The sequence below is a fragment of the Gopherus evgoodei genome, chromosome 1 (assembly GCF_007399415.2).
Source record: "Gopherus evgoodei ecotype Sinaloan lineage chromosome 1, rGopEvg1_v1.p, whole genome shotgun sequence".
Taxonomy (NCBI): Eukaryota; Metazoa; Chordata; order Testudines; family Testudinidae; genus Gopherus; species Gopherus evgoodei.
The window spans coordinates 343,732,333-343,746,743 of record NC_044322.1 but is presented as its reverse complement, the minus strand read 5'-3'; the positions used below and the strand labels follow the sequence as shown (position 1 = coordinate 343,746,743).

The 14,411-nt window shown below is 44.6% G+C and overlaps 1 protein-coding gene across 3 annotated transcripts in view; it reads right to left on the bottom strand.

The window, feature by feature from the left end:
- The window catches only part of PHTF2 (putative homeodomain transcription factor 2), a 163,434-nt gene that overhangs the window by 93,215 nt on the left and 55,808 nt on the right, over nt 1-14,411 (bottom strand). For all 3 annotated transcript variants that reach the window (XM_030557903.1, XM_030558087.1, XM_030557996.1), the window contains exons 3-4: nt 13,999-14,055; nt 1,549-1,618 (exon numbers count right to left, since the gene is read on the bottom strand). In XM_030557903.1, the coding sequence (XP_030413763.1) occupies nt 1,549-1,618; nt 13,999-14,055 (127 nt within the window). The remainder of the gene's footprint in view (nt 1-1,548; nt 1,619-13,998; nt 14,056-14,411) is intronic.

Here is a 14,411-nt window from a genome sequence, read left to right as displayed (position 1 = left end):
ACACTCCTGTCCCTGACCCAGTTGGAGAGTGAGCGTGCCCTGCCTGATTTTAACTGCAGAGCAGAGGCAAAAGGTCACAGGTGATTGTGTCAGTACTTAGGGACTAACCTATGAATGGCTTTATACAATACTATGACCCTGAACTGTTTCCATTCTGCTCCTAATATATAGATATTTCCACAGTGCCTAACACAATGGGGTCCTGGTCCAAGACTAGTTCTCCTAGATGGAACAATAATACAAACAAAATAAATAAATAGCTCTGCAGTGCTAGCCACTCATATTCCTGAGAAGAACTACTCCTCTGTAGACTGCACTTTCAAATACTTAACAAAATACCAATGGATCTGGCCCTTCAGCTTTATATTGCCAAACAAACATTGCATTTCATGTTTCACTTAAAACTACAGGGTATTACAAGCTAACAATTCTTAGGTCTCTGAGTTTATTCACCCAAGGATATGCTTATTACTGCATTAGCAGAAAATATTCATGCTATACTGAAATGGTCTCCACCTTCTCTCCCTTTCTTTGTTCCCAAAACCATTAGTCTTTTTAAAAACTGACTTGTGTTTATTTTTTGTTGCTCCTTTACTTTGTACTCAATCTTATCCCTTTAAAAAGTGAATGGGAGCAGCCCTCCATCAATTGAAACATTCAATCAATTGAACTAGTCTGAAATGGGAACACAGGCACTTCTCAGGGTCACAGCTCAGTTTTCAAAACTCCTCAGAGCTCCTGTTGTGTCATGTAGGGACTGGCCTCATTTTGCTGCCAGCTCCTGATTCTGATTGACCCCTCACATAGTCTCACAGGATTGCTCAGCATTTCGTATTTAAGAGGGAGTTGAAAGAGAGGAAGATGAAAAGAGAAACTGGTGTGAAAAGAGGGGAAAAAGGGAAGCTAAAAAATACAGTAAAAGTTACTTATTGGGGTGGAGTGTAAACCTTCCCAGGGTCAAGAAGCAACAGAGATTCTGAAAGCAGAGTGAGGCTGGTAAGTGACAGGGTGATATACACGTCTGTATATGCATTTAGATTAGGAGTTCCAAGGGCACCAGCCAATCAAGACAAGGATATGTACTCTGAGGCTAAGAGTTATTAGCCAATAGGTATGATCAGATACACCAGTTTTACAAGGAAGAAATAACTGTACAGCATCTGCAAACTCCTTCTCAGACTATGCTCAAGCTTATTCCTTGAAATGTCCTTATCAGGATTTTTTGAACTTTCCTCTGAAGTTTCTTACAATCGACACTATCAGATAAAAATAAATTAGCAATTGTTTCCTCTTTTCTTAAGACTATGGCGATAATAAATCTACATGATCAAATACATAAGGTAACTAAACTGATTTAATTTTAATTTAGACATAAATAGGAGACAACTGTTTCCTGGTGTTTCTTTAGCTGTAGGGTTTCTTCTCGTTTTTATAGTTATACTCAACTCTTCTGCTGCAAGGCTATCAGGATAAAGGCAATTATTTTTATAACTGTTCCTATAAGGTCAAACTACTGACAAATTCAGCATTTACTGGCTCAAGCCTTACCTCTTACAAGATCGACATCTATGAGGTCTGGCTTCACATGTCCGGTTTTCTTTGGCTTGTTCCTCAGACCCTGTAATATGAAAAAAATATTAGAATATAAACATCACAACAGAAGATACAGATTAGCTAAAAATAGGAATGGGGGTCAGCAATTGTCTTAAAATTTTTCAAAAAAAAGTGTAAGAAAATGCCAAATTCACAATTTGAAATCTAAAGTAACAAGTGTTCAAAAGCTGTACACCAGCTAACTTTGTATCTAACTGCTCAAATTCAGCAGAGAGCTGTTCCACCACCACTCTCTACACCAGCAGAAACTTTCCCCCTTCACTTCACAGATATTATGCAGGACACAGCAGGCAGCTATAACCAATGGGATATTTTTCACACTGAGGTCCAATTTTGTGAGTAAACAATGTCAGGATTCCTTCAAATGACCAAAAGCATATTTAACGACCATTTTGTACTTGCTGAGCTGGTAGTTGAACTGTTCCTGGTGTTGCTAAGGTGGCCAGTGTACAGCTTCATGAGCCATGGGAGCAAGGGATAGGCTGGGGTCTCATGATCACTATTGGCATTTCAACATTCCCAACATTCTCTAGTTGAGAAAGAAAGTCCCTGCTTGCAGCTTTCTGAACAGTCCTGTATTCTTAGAGATGCATACATCATGCACTTTCCCTAACCAGCCCACACTGACGTTGGTAAAGTGTCCCCAGTAATCCATTAGTGCCTGTCATTATTATAGGAAAAGTAGTCCTTTCTGTTGATGTAGTCTGTGGCAAGGTGGTCTGATGCTAAAATAGGGATATGCATGCCATCTATTGCCTGACCATAGTTTGGGAAACCCATTCCTGAAAAACCATCCATTATGTTCTGCACGTTGCCCAGAGTCTCAGTCCTACATAGCAGGTGATTAATAGCCTTGCACACTTGCATGACAACGGTCTCGCTGGTGGATTTCCTGGCTTCAAATTGATTCCTGATTGACCAGAAGCAATCTGGCATTGCAAGTTTCCACAGCACAATCACCACTCGCTTCTCAACTGTCAATGCAGCTCTCATTTTGGTGTCCTTGCACTGGATGGTTGAGATGAGTTTGGTACACAGATCCAATAATGTGGCTTTATGTATCCAAAAGTTCTGCAGTCACTGCTCATCATCCCAAATCTGCATGACAATGCAATCCCACCAGTCTGTGCTTGTTTCTCGGGCCCAGAACCGGCACGCCACCATCTCCAACTGTTCCGTGAACACCACCAACAACCTTGAATTGTTTCTTTCTATGTCCCAAAACAATCCAGCCTCCAAGAAATAATCATGTTCCCCATGCCTCAGAATCAAGAACCCCATGCTGGCAATGCTCATGACAACTGTGCAGAGCTGTGCAAGCTCCATGCTTCTCTCAGAGAGGGTGGACAGCAAGGAAGAAGATGCACAGGTTTGCGGGGATTTTGAAAAGAGGCACGAAATATTATGGGACGCGGATGAAATTATGGGATGGAGAACACTACATTATGGGAAGTTGACCCCATGCTCCCAGTCACCCCTGCACAATTAATTTCAGCCTCATGAGGCACTGCAAAAGCTTCCCAAAACCTCACACTGTGCTGGATGGTGGTGAGTTGCGCAATGAAAAACCTATCCACAGTGCACTGGAATGTGCATCGATACAAGCACTCCTGTGACAAGCACATCACCCACACAAGCATAGCATGCACAAGCAATGAAATAACTGCGGCGGCATAATTCTGTAGTGTAAACATGCCTTAAGTTCCAAGCAGCTTTCACAGGTTAAGGGGATGCACAAGTGTCATTTAAGGTAAGTTGAGTTTGTGGCAAATTTCCAGCACTACTATGATCGGTCCCACGCTTTCTCTTCTTGTGCGGGTGTTCAGGGCGCCTGATCTGGGGTATTAACTGTTCCACTAGTATCCCAGAGAAGGGGAGTGGAGAGGGAGGGACCTGGGCCCGCCCTCTACTCTGAGTCCCAGCTCAAGGGCCCTAGGGATAGTGGCAAACCACTTGAACTAGCAGCTACTTCCCTCTCCAGCCCTTCATGCACTTATGTAGTCTGGTCTGAGCCGGAGCCATGCATGCCAGACCACATAAATGCAGGCCGCCATGTGGTCCAACAAGTGCAGGCATGTGTAAGCAGTGGTAAGAGGGTGACTTACAAGAACAAGATGAGGTCTGCCATGGCTTGGAACTAAGCCTCATGGAGGAAGGCTCTGGCCTGAGAAGAGTCAAGGACCACACCAATGAATTCTGTGTGTTGTACCAGGATTAAGGTCAACTTTTTCTTGTTTGTTAACAGCCCCAGGTCACAACAGGTGGAACACCTGTCACACCTGATCCTGGAACCAACCCTTTATTAGCCAGTCATCGAGGTATGGGTAAATTTGAACACCCCAGCATCTCAGGTAAGCAGCCACTGCTGCTATGCACTTCGTGAACACTCCTGGGGCTGACGAGAGACCGAAAGGCAATGCAATGAATTGGAAATGGCGCTGGCCCAGCATAAAATGAAGGACATGCCTGTGCCCTGGGAAAATGGAAATATAGACATGTGTCCTTCAGGTCGAGGGCAGCATACTAGTCTCTCGGATCTAGGGAGGGGATGTTGGAGGCCAGGAAGACCATGCAAAACTTCAATTTTTTGAGAGACTTGTTGAGACGACGCAGGTCCAAAATGGGTCTGAAACCCCCTTTTGCTTTTGGGATTAGGAAATAGCGGGATTAGAACCCTTTTCCTTTCATAGAATCATAGAATATTAGGGTTGGAAGGGACCTCAGGAAGTCATCTAGTCCAACGCCCTGCTCAAATCAGGACTAATCCTCAATTAAATCATCCCAGCCAGGGCTTTGTCAAGCCTGACCCCAGAGGTTTTTAAGGAAGGAGATTCCACCACCTCCCTAGGTAACCCATTCCAGTGCTTCACCACCCTCCTAGTGAAAAAGGTTTTCCTAATATCCAACCTAAACCTCCCCCACTGCAACTTGAGACCATTACTCCTGGTTCTGTCACCTGCCACCACTGAGAACAGTCTAGATCCATCCTCTTTGGAACCCCCTTTCAGGTAGTTGAAAGCAACTATAAAATCCCCCCTCATTCTTCTCTTCTGCAGACTAAAACAATCCCAGTTCCCTCAGCCTCTCCTCATAGGTCATGTGCTCCAGCCCCATAATCATTTTTGTTGCCCTCTGCTGGACTCTTTCCAATTTTTCCACATCTTTCTTGTAGTGAGGGGCACAAAACTGGACACAGTACTCCAGATGAGGCCTCACCAATGTCGAATAGAGGGGAATGATCACGTCCCTTGATCTGCTGGCAATGCCCCTACTTATACAACCCAAAATGCTGTTAGCCTTCTTTGCAACAAGGACACACTGTTGACTCATATCCAGCTTCCTGTCCACCGTAACCCCTAGGTCCTTTTCTGCAGAACTGTTTCTTAGCCATTCGGTCCCTAGTTTGTAACAGTGAATGGGATTCTTCCATCCTAAGTGCAGAACTCTGCACTTGTCCTTGTTGAACCTCATCAGGTTTCTTTTGGCCCAATTCTCTAATTTGTCTAGGTCCCCCTGTATCCTATCCCTACCCTACAGCGTACCTACCACTCCTCCCAGTTTAGTATCATCTGTAAACTTGCTGAGTGTGCAGTCCACGCCATCATCCAGATCATTAATGAAGATACTGAACAAAACCAGCCCCAGGACCGACCCTTGGGGCACTCTGCTGGAAACCAGCTGCCAACTAGACATGGAGCCGTCAATCACTACCCGTTGAGCCTGATGATCTAACCAGCTTTCTATCCACCTTATAATCCAGTCATCCAGCCCATAGTTCTTTAACTTGCTGGCAAAAATACTGTGGGAGACTGTATCAAAAGCTTTGCTAAAGTCAAGGAATAACACATCCACTGCTTTCCTCTCATCCACAGACCCAGTTATCTCCTCATAGAAGGCAATTAGGTTAGTCAGGCATGACTTGCCCTTGGTAAATCCCTGTTGACTGTTCCTGATCACTTTCCTCTCCTCTAAGTGCTTCAGAATTGATTCCTTGAGGACCTGCTCCATGATTTTTCCAGGGACTGAGGTGAGGCTGACTGGCCTGTAGTTCCCTGGATCCTCCTCCTTCCCTTTTTTAAAGATAGGCACTACATTAGCCTTTTTCCAGTCATCCGGGACCTCCACCGATCGCCATGAGTTTTCAAAGATAATGGCCAATGGCTCTGCAATCACATCCGTCAACTCCTTTAGCACCCTTGGATGCAGCAGCACCATGGACTTGTGCTAGTCCAGTTTTTCTAAAATAGTCTCGAACCATTTCCTTCTCCACAGAGGGCTGGTCTCCACGCTGTGCTGCCCAGTGCAGCAGTCTGGGAGCTGACCTTGTTTGCGAAGACAGAGGCAAAAAAATCATTGAGTACATTAGCTTTATCCAAAACCTCTGTCACTAGGTTGCCTCCCTCATTCAATAAGGGGCCCACACTCTCCTTGACTTTCTTCTTGTTGCTAACATACCTGAAGAAACCTTTCTTGTTACTCTTAACATCACTTGCTAGCTGCAACTTCAAGTGTGATTTGGCCTTCCTGATTTCACCCCTGCATGCCTGAGCAATATTTTTATACTCCTCCCTGGTCATTTGTCCAATTTTCCACTTCTTGTAAGCTTTTTTGCATTTAAGATCAGCAAGGATTTCACTGTTAAGCCAAGCTGGTCGCCTGCCATATTTACTATTCTTTCTACACATCAGGATGTTTTTTTCCTGCAACCTCAGTAAGGATTCTTTAAAATACAGCCAGCTCTCCTGGACGCCTTTCCCCCTCATGTTATTTTCCCGGGGATCCTGCCCATCAGTTCTCTGAGGGAGTCTAAGTCTGCTTTTCTGAAGTCCAGGGACCGTATTCTGCTGCTCTCCTTTCTTCTTTGTGTCAGGATCCTGAACTCAACCATCTCATGGTCACTGCATCCCAGGTTCCCATCCACTTTTGCTTCCCCTATCAAATTCTTCCTGGTTTGTGAGCAGCAGGTCTAGAAGAGTTTTGCCCCTAGTTGGCGCCTCCAGCACTTGCACCAGGAAATTGTCCCCTACACTTTCCAAAAACTTCCTGGATTGTCTGTGCACCGCTGTACTGCTCTCCCAGCAGACATCAGGGTGATTGAAATCTCCCGTGAGAACCAGGGTCTGCGATCTAGTAACTTTTGCTAGTTGCCGGAAGAAAGCCTCATCCACCTGGTCTGCTGGTCTACAGCAGACTCCCACCACGACATCACACTTGTTGCTCACACTTCTAAATTTAATCCAGAGACACTCAGGGTTTTTCTGCAGTTTCATATTGGAGCTCTGAGCAGTCATACTGCTCTCTTACATACAATGCAAATCCCCGACCTTTTCTGCCCTGCATGTCCTTCCTGAACAGTTTATATCCATCCATGACACTACTCCAGTCATGTGAATTATCCAACCAAGTTTGCTTTTACAGATCCAGACTAACATGGCTACTCCTCTGATACTTCACACCAAGTCTCTGTTATTCCAATCAGATCATAGTTCCTTGACTGTGCCAGGACTTCCAGTTCTCCCTGTTTGTTTCCCATGCTTCTTGCATTTGTATATAGGCACTTAAGATAACTCGCTGATTGTCCCTCTTTCTCGGTCTGAGACAGGAGTCCTCCCTCTTGCACTTTCCTGCTCGTACTTCCTCCCAGTATCCCATTTCCCCACTTACCTCAGGGTTTTGGTCTCCTTCCCCCGGTGAACCTAGTTTAAAGCCCTCCTGCCATAAACAGATAGTTAAGGGTTAATGTCTCTTTTACCTGTAAAGGGTTAAACAGGGAACCAAACACCTGACTAGGCGACCAATCAGGAGACAAGATACTTTCAAATCTCGGTGGAAGGAAGCCTTTGTTTGTGTTTTTTGGGTTTGGCTTTGTTCTCTCTGAGATCTGAGAGTGACTGGACGTACTACAGGCTCTAATTTTCTATTCAAGTAGTAAGTGCAAGTAGAAAGGCGGTTTAGTCTTTTTAATTGGTTGTCTATTTGCAAATGTGTATCTGGCTGGTAGAGGTCTAATGTGTATTTGGCTGGAAGTATTTTAAATTGTATTTCTGCTGGAGGAGGCTTTTTCTGCAGTTTCTAGAAGCTGACAGACCCTGTAATATTCCATCTTGAATTTACAGTGATTTTCTTTATTCTTTTTTTCTTTTATTAAAAGTTTTGCTTTTAAGACCTATCTGATTTTTTCCCCTTGTTGAGGATCAAGGGAATTGAGTCTGTACTTAACACGGAGGGAGAAGGGTGGAATCCCTTTGTTTTAGATTCACGGAGCTTGAATCTGTATCTCTCTCCAGGAGCCCAGGGAGGGAACACCTGGAGGGGACGAGAAGGGGAGGGAAATGGTTTATTCCCCTGTGTTGTAAGACTCAAGGAATTTGGGTCTTGGGGTCCCCAGGGAAGGTTTTGGGGGGACCAGAGTGTATCAGGCACTGGAATTCCTGATTGGTGGCCGCTTATCAGATCTAAGCAGGTAATTAAGCTTAGAGGAATTCATGCTAGTACCCCAACTTTTGGACTCTAAGGTTCAGATTGGGGAAAGATACTATGACACCTCCTCACTAGGTTAGTCAGCCTGCTTGCGAAGATGCTCTTCCCTCTCTTCGTTAGGTGGAGCCCATTTCTGCCTAGCACTCCTCCTTCCTGGAACACCATCCCATTGTCGAAGAATCCAAAGCCTTCTCTCCGACACCACCTGCGTAGCCATTCGTTGACGTCCACAATTCGACGATCTCTACCCAGGCCTTTTCCCTGCACAGGGAGGATGGACGAGAACATCACTTGTGCCTCGAACTCCTTTATCCTTCTTCCCAGAACCACGTAGTCTGCAGTGATCCGCTCAAGGTCATTCTTGGCAGTATCATTGGTGCCCACGTGGAGAAGCAGGAAGGGGTAGCGATCTGAGGGCTTGATGAGTCTCGGCAGTCTCTCCGTCACATTGTGAATCCTAGTTCCTGGCAAGCAACAGATCTCTCAGTTTTCTCAGTCGGGGAGGCAGATAGATGACTTAGTTCCCCTGAGGAGGGAGTCCCCAACCACCCTCCTTCTTCTCTTGGGAGTGGTGGTCGTGGAACCCCCATCCCTAGGACAGTGCATCTCATGCCTTCCAATCGGTGGAGTCTCCTTCTGCTCCCTTCCCTCAGATGTACCATCTAGTCCACTCTCCACATTAGTACTGTGGAGAGAACATGAAAAAACAGTTGCTCATCTGTATCTCCATTACTGGTACATGGACGCTCCTCTTTCTTCTTCTGAAGGTCACATGCTGCCAAATTTCTTCACCATCCCTCTCCCTCCTCTGCACAGCCTGCTCCAATTCTTCAGAACGTTGTGACCGAAGCAGCATATCCTGACGTCTGTCCAGGAAATCTTCATTTTCTCTTATGCAACGCAGGGTTAATACTTGTTGCTCCAGACCTCAAACCTTCTCTTCCAATATGGAGACCAGCTTGCACTTTGAACAGACAAAGTTGCTTCTGTCCTGTGGAAGAAAGACAAACATGGCACAACCTGTGCAGGTTACAACAGTTGAACGCTCACCTTCCATAATTTCTTCCTTTTAAGAGCTTTCTCAGCTGCTGCAGCAACTCACAGAAACCCGCGAGATGAAAGCCTCAGTGGGCTCTCCCCAGGCGAACTCCCAGGCAAACTCCGTTAGCCTCCGCTGTTTGCCGCTCAGCTAGTTCGCTGCTGACTTCATGTCTCGAGGGACGTCCTCCACCGCCCCGCAGGCACAGGAGGTTCTCGATTTTTTGGATGAGGAGTTGCTCATAAGAAGGGTGGGAGGGAGTGCTGGCCACGAACTGCAGGGTGTAACATGAGGATATCAATTCAGGCACCCAATGGTCCGAGGTCAACCAAGAACAGGCCAACCGAAAGGGGCAGAGGCAGTGGAGGAAAAAGAGTGGGAGAATGGATCCTGGGAGGTGACTGGGGCATCGTCCTTGAGCACACTCTCAAAATGACTGCTTCTAGCCTCCTTGGTTCCTGGAAGGGCCAGACTGAGCAGCTGAATAGGAAGATGATGGGTGTTGATGCTTAGACCCTTTCTTCTATAGGTGCCCAGCCGAGGTGTCCCCTAGGACCTAGACTGTGGAGTCAGAGGAGATGGAGAGCGGAACAGCTTCCTGGCCTGCTGAGGAGTATGGAGGTCCAAGGAGTGGAGAGTGGCACGGAAATCTTTAAGGCCATGGAGTCTCGAGTCCGTGAGCTTGGAGAAGAGCCCTACACCCTTAAATAGGAGGTCCTGTAAGTGGACTGCATCTCCTGGAACAACCCTGAGGACTGCAACCAGGAGCTGCGCCTTATGGTCACCGTGGAGGTGACCACCCTGGCCACTGAATCAGTAGCGTCCCGCCATTTGAAGAGCCCCCCATGCCACTGTTGTGTCCTCGTACACTAAAGCATCCTGGGCTTAGTCCTGCAGGAGGGCCTCCTTGAATTTGTTAAGGGAGTCTCACAGGTTAATACTGTACCTGCCTAACAGGGCTCGGTGGTTATATACCCAAAATTGCAGGTTTGCTGTCGAATAAATCTTTCTGCCAGATAAGTCCAGTCTCTTGGGATCTTTATTTTTCGACATGCCACTGACTTGGCTCTGCCTGTCCCTTTCATTAACAGGGGACACAAATCAGTGACATCGCTGAAGGAAGTGTACACAGATATTTGAACCCTTTTGCAGGGACATATTACTACTTTTCTACCTTCTTAGAAGTAGGCAGAATTGAAGAGGGGCTCTGCCACAGCAATTTGACAATCTTAAGGACCCCTGGGTGGATGGGCAGCACGACCTGAAGGAGGATAGAACATTGAAGAGGTCATTGGACTCCTCCGTGACCGCCTCAGTTTTTAAAGTTCAAGTTGGTTGCCACCCTTTTAAGGAGGTCCTGATGCCCCTCGTAGTCATCGGGGGGCTGCCTGTCTGAGAGGGAGCCATCACCACTTTGTCTAGAAATGACGAGTGTACCACCGGGGAGAGGTGGGTTCCCCTCCCTTCTCCAGGGACTGCTCCTTAGGTGTTGGAGTCTGATGTGCTGTCCCCATATTGGATTTGGTTCTAGGCCCCAGAGATGAGGAGCTACGCCTGCGGCCCAGGGACCAAGGGTGCTCTACTGCCCTATGGGGCAGTGCCATGATCAGCCTGCCCTTAGGAGTTGGGTCCTTAGCCAAGACTGGTGCCTGGTGCGGTGTCTGCAGTGCCTGTCAGCCAGCTTGGTCTTTAGCCGCTGAGGCTACTTTGGGTACCGGAGGCCTGAGGAGAAGCCAGGGTCCCCTGCCACTCCCGGGAGTCAGAGGTGGATCACTGGCCAGGCTGAGGGGGTTCAACCTCAGTGGTAGCCCCTGATACCTTGAGGCAGGCACATGGCCTGACATAGGTCCTTTGCCCAAGGCCCCTTTACCTTCCAGTGCTGGGGGCCTTTCTTCTTTTGTCGCTTCTTCAGTACAGGCAAAGGAGCACAGTGCTGGGCAGAGCCCGATGCTAGTGGTGCGTTATGCACCGATGTCGAGGTGCTCAGTGTGGGATCCGAGCAGGAGGGCTCCAACACAAGATGAAGCTCAGCCTCCATGAAGATGGCCCTCAAGCGGCTATCCCACACTTCGTGTGTTCTGGGGTGAAAGTTTTTACAGATTCTGCACTTGTTCTTTCTATGGAATTCCCCTAAGCACTTCAAACAACTGTCATGGGGGTCACTAATAGGCATCAGCCTGTTGCATGACGAGTATGGTTTGAAGCCAAGAGACTGGGGCATGCCTTGCTCTGGGGTGAAATCCCAGCTGGTACTCTACCTACCAACTAACCTAACACTTGATGGCTAACTAGGAACCTACGAACTATATACAAAAGGAGATAGACAATGGGCTGTGAAGAACTGCTAATGCTCTTGCAATGCAAGACAAGGCGCTCCAACCAACTGCCACAGGTGGTAAGAATGAACTGAGAGGGAGTAGGGTTGGCAGCATCTAATATGCCAACACTTGAGCGTGGCCCTCAAGGGGGCACTACAGCCGACCCTACACATACCACTGAGGCAAAAAATCTCTGCTGTGTGCGCATTGGAATGGGTTACCTAGGGAGGTGGTGGAATCTCCTTCCTTAAAAACCTCTAAGGTCAGGCTTGACAAAGCCCTGGCTGGGATGATTTAGTTGGGGATTGGTCTGGCTTTGAACAGGGGGTTGGACTAGATGACCTCCTGAGGCGTCTTCCAACCCTGATATTCTATGACACCAAATTTAGCCTGGTCAAGTTTCCAGAAAGTGACTAGGTCATTTTGGGGGCCTCGTTTTGGGGGCTCAATATTAGACACATTAAAGGAGCCAGATTTTCTAAAGCTTGAGAGCTCACCACTTTATGAAAAATCGGGCCATTTTAGGGTGTTTCAGGTTGATCACACAAAAAACTGAGGCACACAAAATTAATAATTTTTTTAAATCTTGGCCTTTGTTCCTTTCAGAATCTATTCGCAAGAGGTTATAGTGTATGTTTACTCTTTAGAAACTTCAAAGCTGGTATGTTTTGTGTCATTTGTTCATTTAGAATAGTATCTCTATTTCAGTCAAACTGTATAAAAATATGTACCGAGTAGGTAAAACACCCCACAAGAATGCATGTATCAAGTTTATGCAGTATTTTAGCCCAATATATTAAAAACTGACTAGTGACAGTAGATGCCCAAAGTGTAATGTAAGCAAATTTTCAAAAAGTGCTCGTGCTACACCTCAGAAAATCAGGACCTTTTAAGATGTCTCAAGTTGGTGCTCAAAAATCAAAGCATCCAAAACTACTAGTTATTTCAGAAATCCTTCACCTTACATTTCTTTTCAAAAGGTTTTATCTTTAGAAATAAAATGCAACAGAAAAGAAAAAAAAAGTGTGAACAGAATTAAGTAGTGGTTCTAAACCAGGGGTTCATGTACTTCTGGGGGTATGCAGAGGTCTTCCATGGGGTACATCAACTCACCTAGATATTTGCTTAGTTTTACAACAGGCTATTTAAAAACAACTAGCGAAGTCAATACAAACCAAAATTTCATACAGACAGTGATTTATTTATACTCCTCTATATACTATACTCTGAAATGTAAAGTACAATATTTATATTCCAATTGATTTATTTTATAATTATATGGTAAAAATAAGTAAGCAATTTTTCAGTAATAGTGTGCTGTGACACTTTGTATTTTTATGTCTGATTTTGAAAGCAAGTAGTTTTTAAGTGAGGTGAAACTTGGAGGTATGCAAGACAGATTCCTGAATGGGGTACAGTAGTCTGGAAAGGTTGAGAGCCACTGCTATAAAGTATTACATTCTCACTCTCAATGGCTAAACCATTTAGTTCCTAATTTAAAAACATATATATGATGCAACAACTTAACTGAGGCATTGCTATCTGATTAGTGTACAGTGATGTGCCCTCTAAAATATATTTAAATTTTCAAGCATTCTCCTCATTTTACAGATATAAAGACAGGGACATTTCAGTAGAAAGCAATTATTTTGTAGAATTTAAACAAAAAAAGTCTATAGTGAAGTCAGGGTCACATAATTACACAGTCCAGGTCAGTCTCGGATGTGTTAATGCAGGTGTATTTCCACTTAATAAAACATGCCCAAAATGCATCAAAATCCCCTATTCATTTTCCTATCCAATCACTAAAACCCAGTGAAATCTTAAGCAATTAATATATTATCAGAATTATTTGTGCTTAAATCAGCAATGGTTTTCAGCCCAGGAAACAGCAGCCCATTTACCATAAGCAAACCTTAAGAAAAAAAAAGTTGGTATAATATATTCATGTTAGAAAAACTACTTCATTTCTATAACCGTGTAATATAATTTATTATCCATGAATTCCATAAAAAATAATCTATTACAACAAAAGACTCCTATCAATTGCTATTTTTGCATAACAAGTTGGCAGTGTCAAACACTGATGACATTCTGTTAGTCATCCCAAAATGCAGAATCACAGTTAAGCATAGCGGCTTATGCATAGTAACACAAAACCACCATCTTTAAGTACTCACCAGTCCAATAAACTGTACAAAACAATGACAGCATCAAAAAGGAGGATATAAGGTGGTAGAGAGTAACTAACTGAAAGTAAAAAACAGCTCAAACAACTGACATTAGAATTCAAAGAAAATTGAACTTCTTGCCATGAACTGCTGATTGCTAGTGTTTTTTTAGTAATTAGGAAATAATAAATGATTTATAAACAACAAACCACTTATTGTTATACACTGGAATTCAGAACATGATCAACATTACTTTTTCATTGTAATAAGAGTTTTAGGAGTGTAAATCACCATACTTATGTAATGAAATTTAAGATCAAGTTAGCCATAACCTATACTATGAACAGAAAGAATTATTAAAATGTTAAAATATTACCTTGATTTCTCTTTGTTCAACAGATTTTTCCCATATTTGTTGATCATATGCCCCAATCTAAAGAGAGAACAACAATATCTAAATTACATTTAATGAAATATTATGCAACAAGACGACAAAATCGGTCTTCATAGAGGTAAGGTACAGCACAAACAATAGGCTATAGTTTCTTTGGAGACACTTATTTACAGAGAAACTTACATTTTCCCTGCTTCCTCCCATTTTTCATTTCCTATTATGATATAAAGGGCTCGTAATATCAAAATATCTGTACTCCCCGATGAGGGGAGTAGTGCTGAAATTGGTACTGCCATTTCGAATTAGGTTAGTGTGGCTGCAATTCGATGATATTGGCCTCCGGGACCTATCCCACAGTACACCATTGTGACCACTCTGGACAACAATCTGAACTC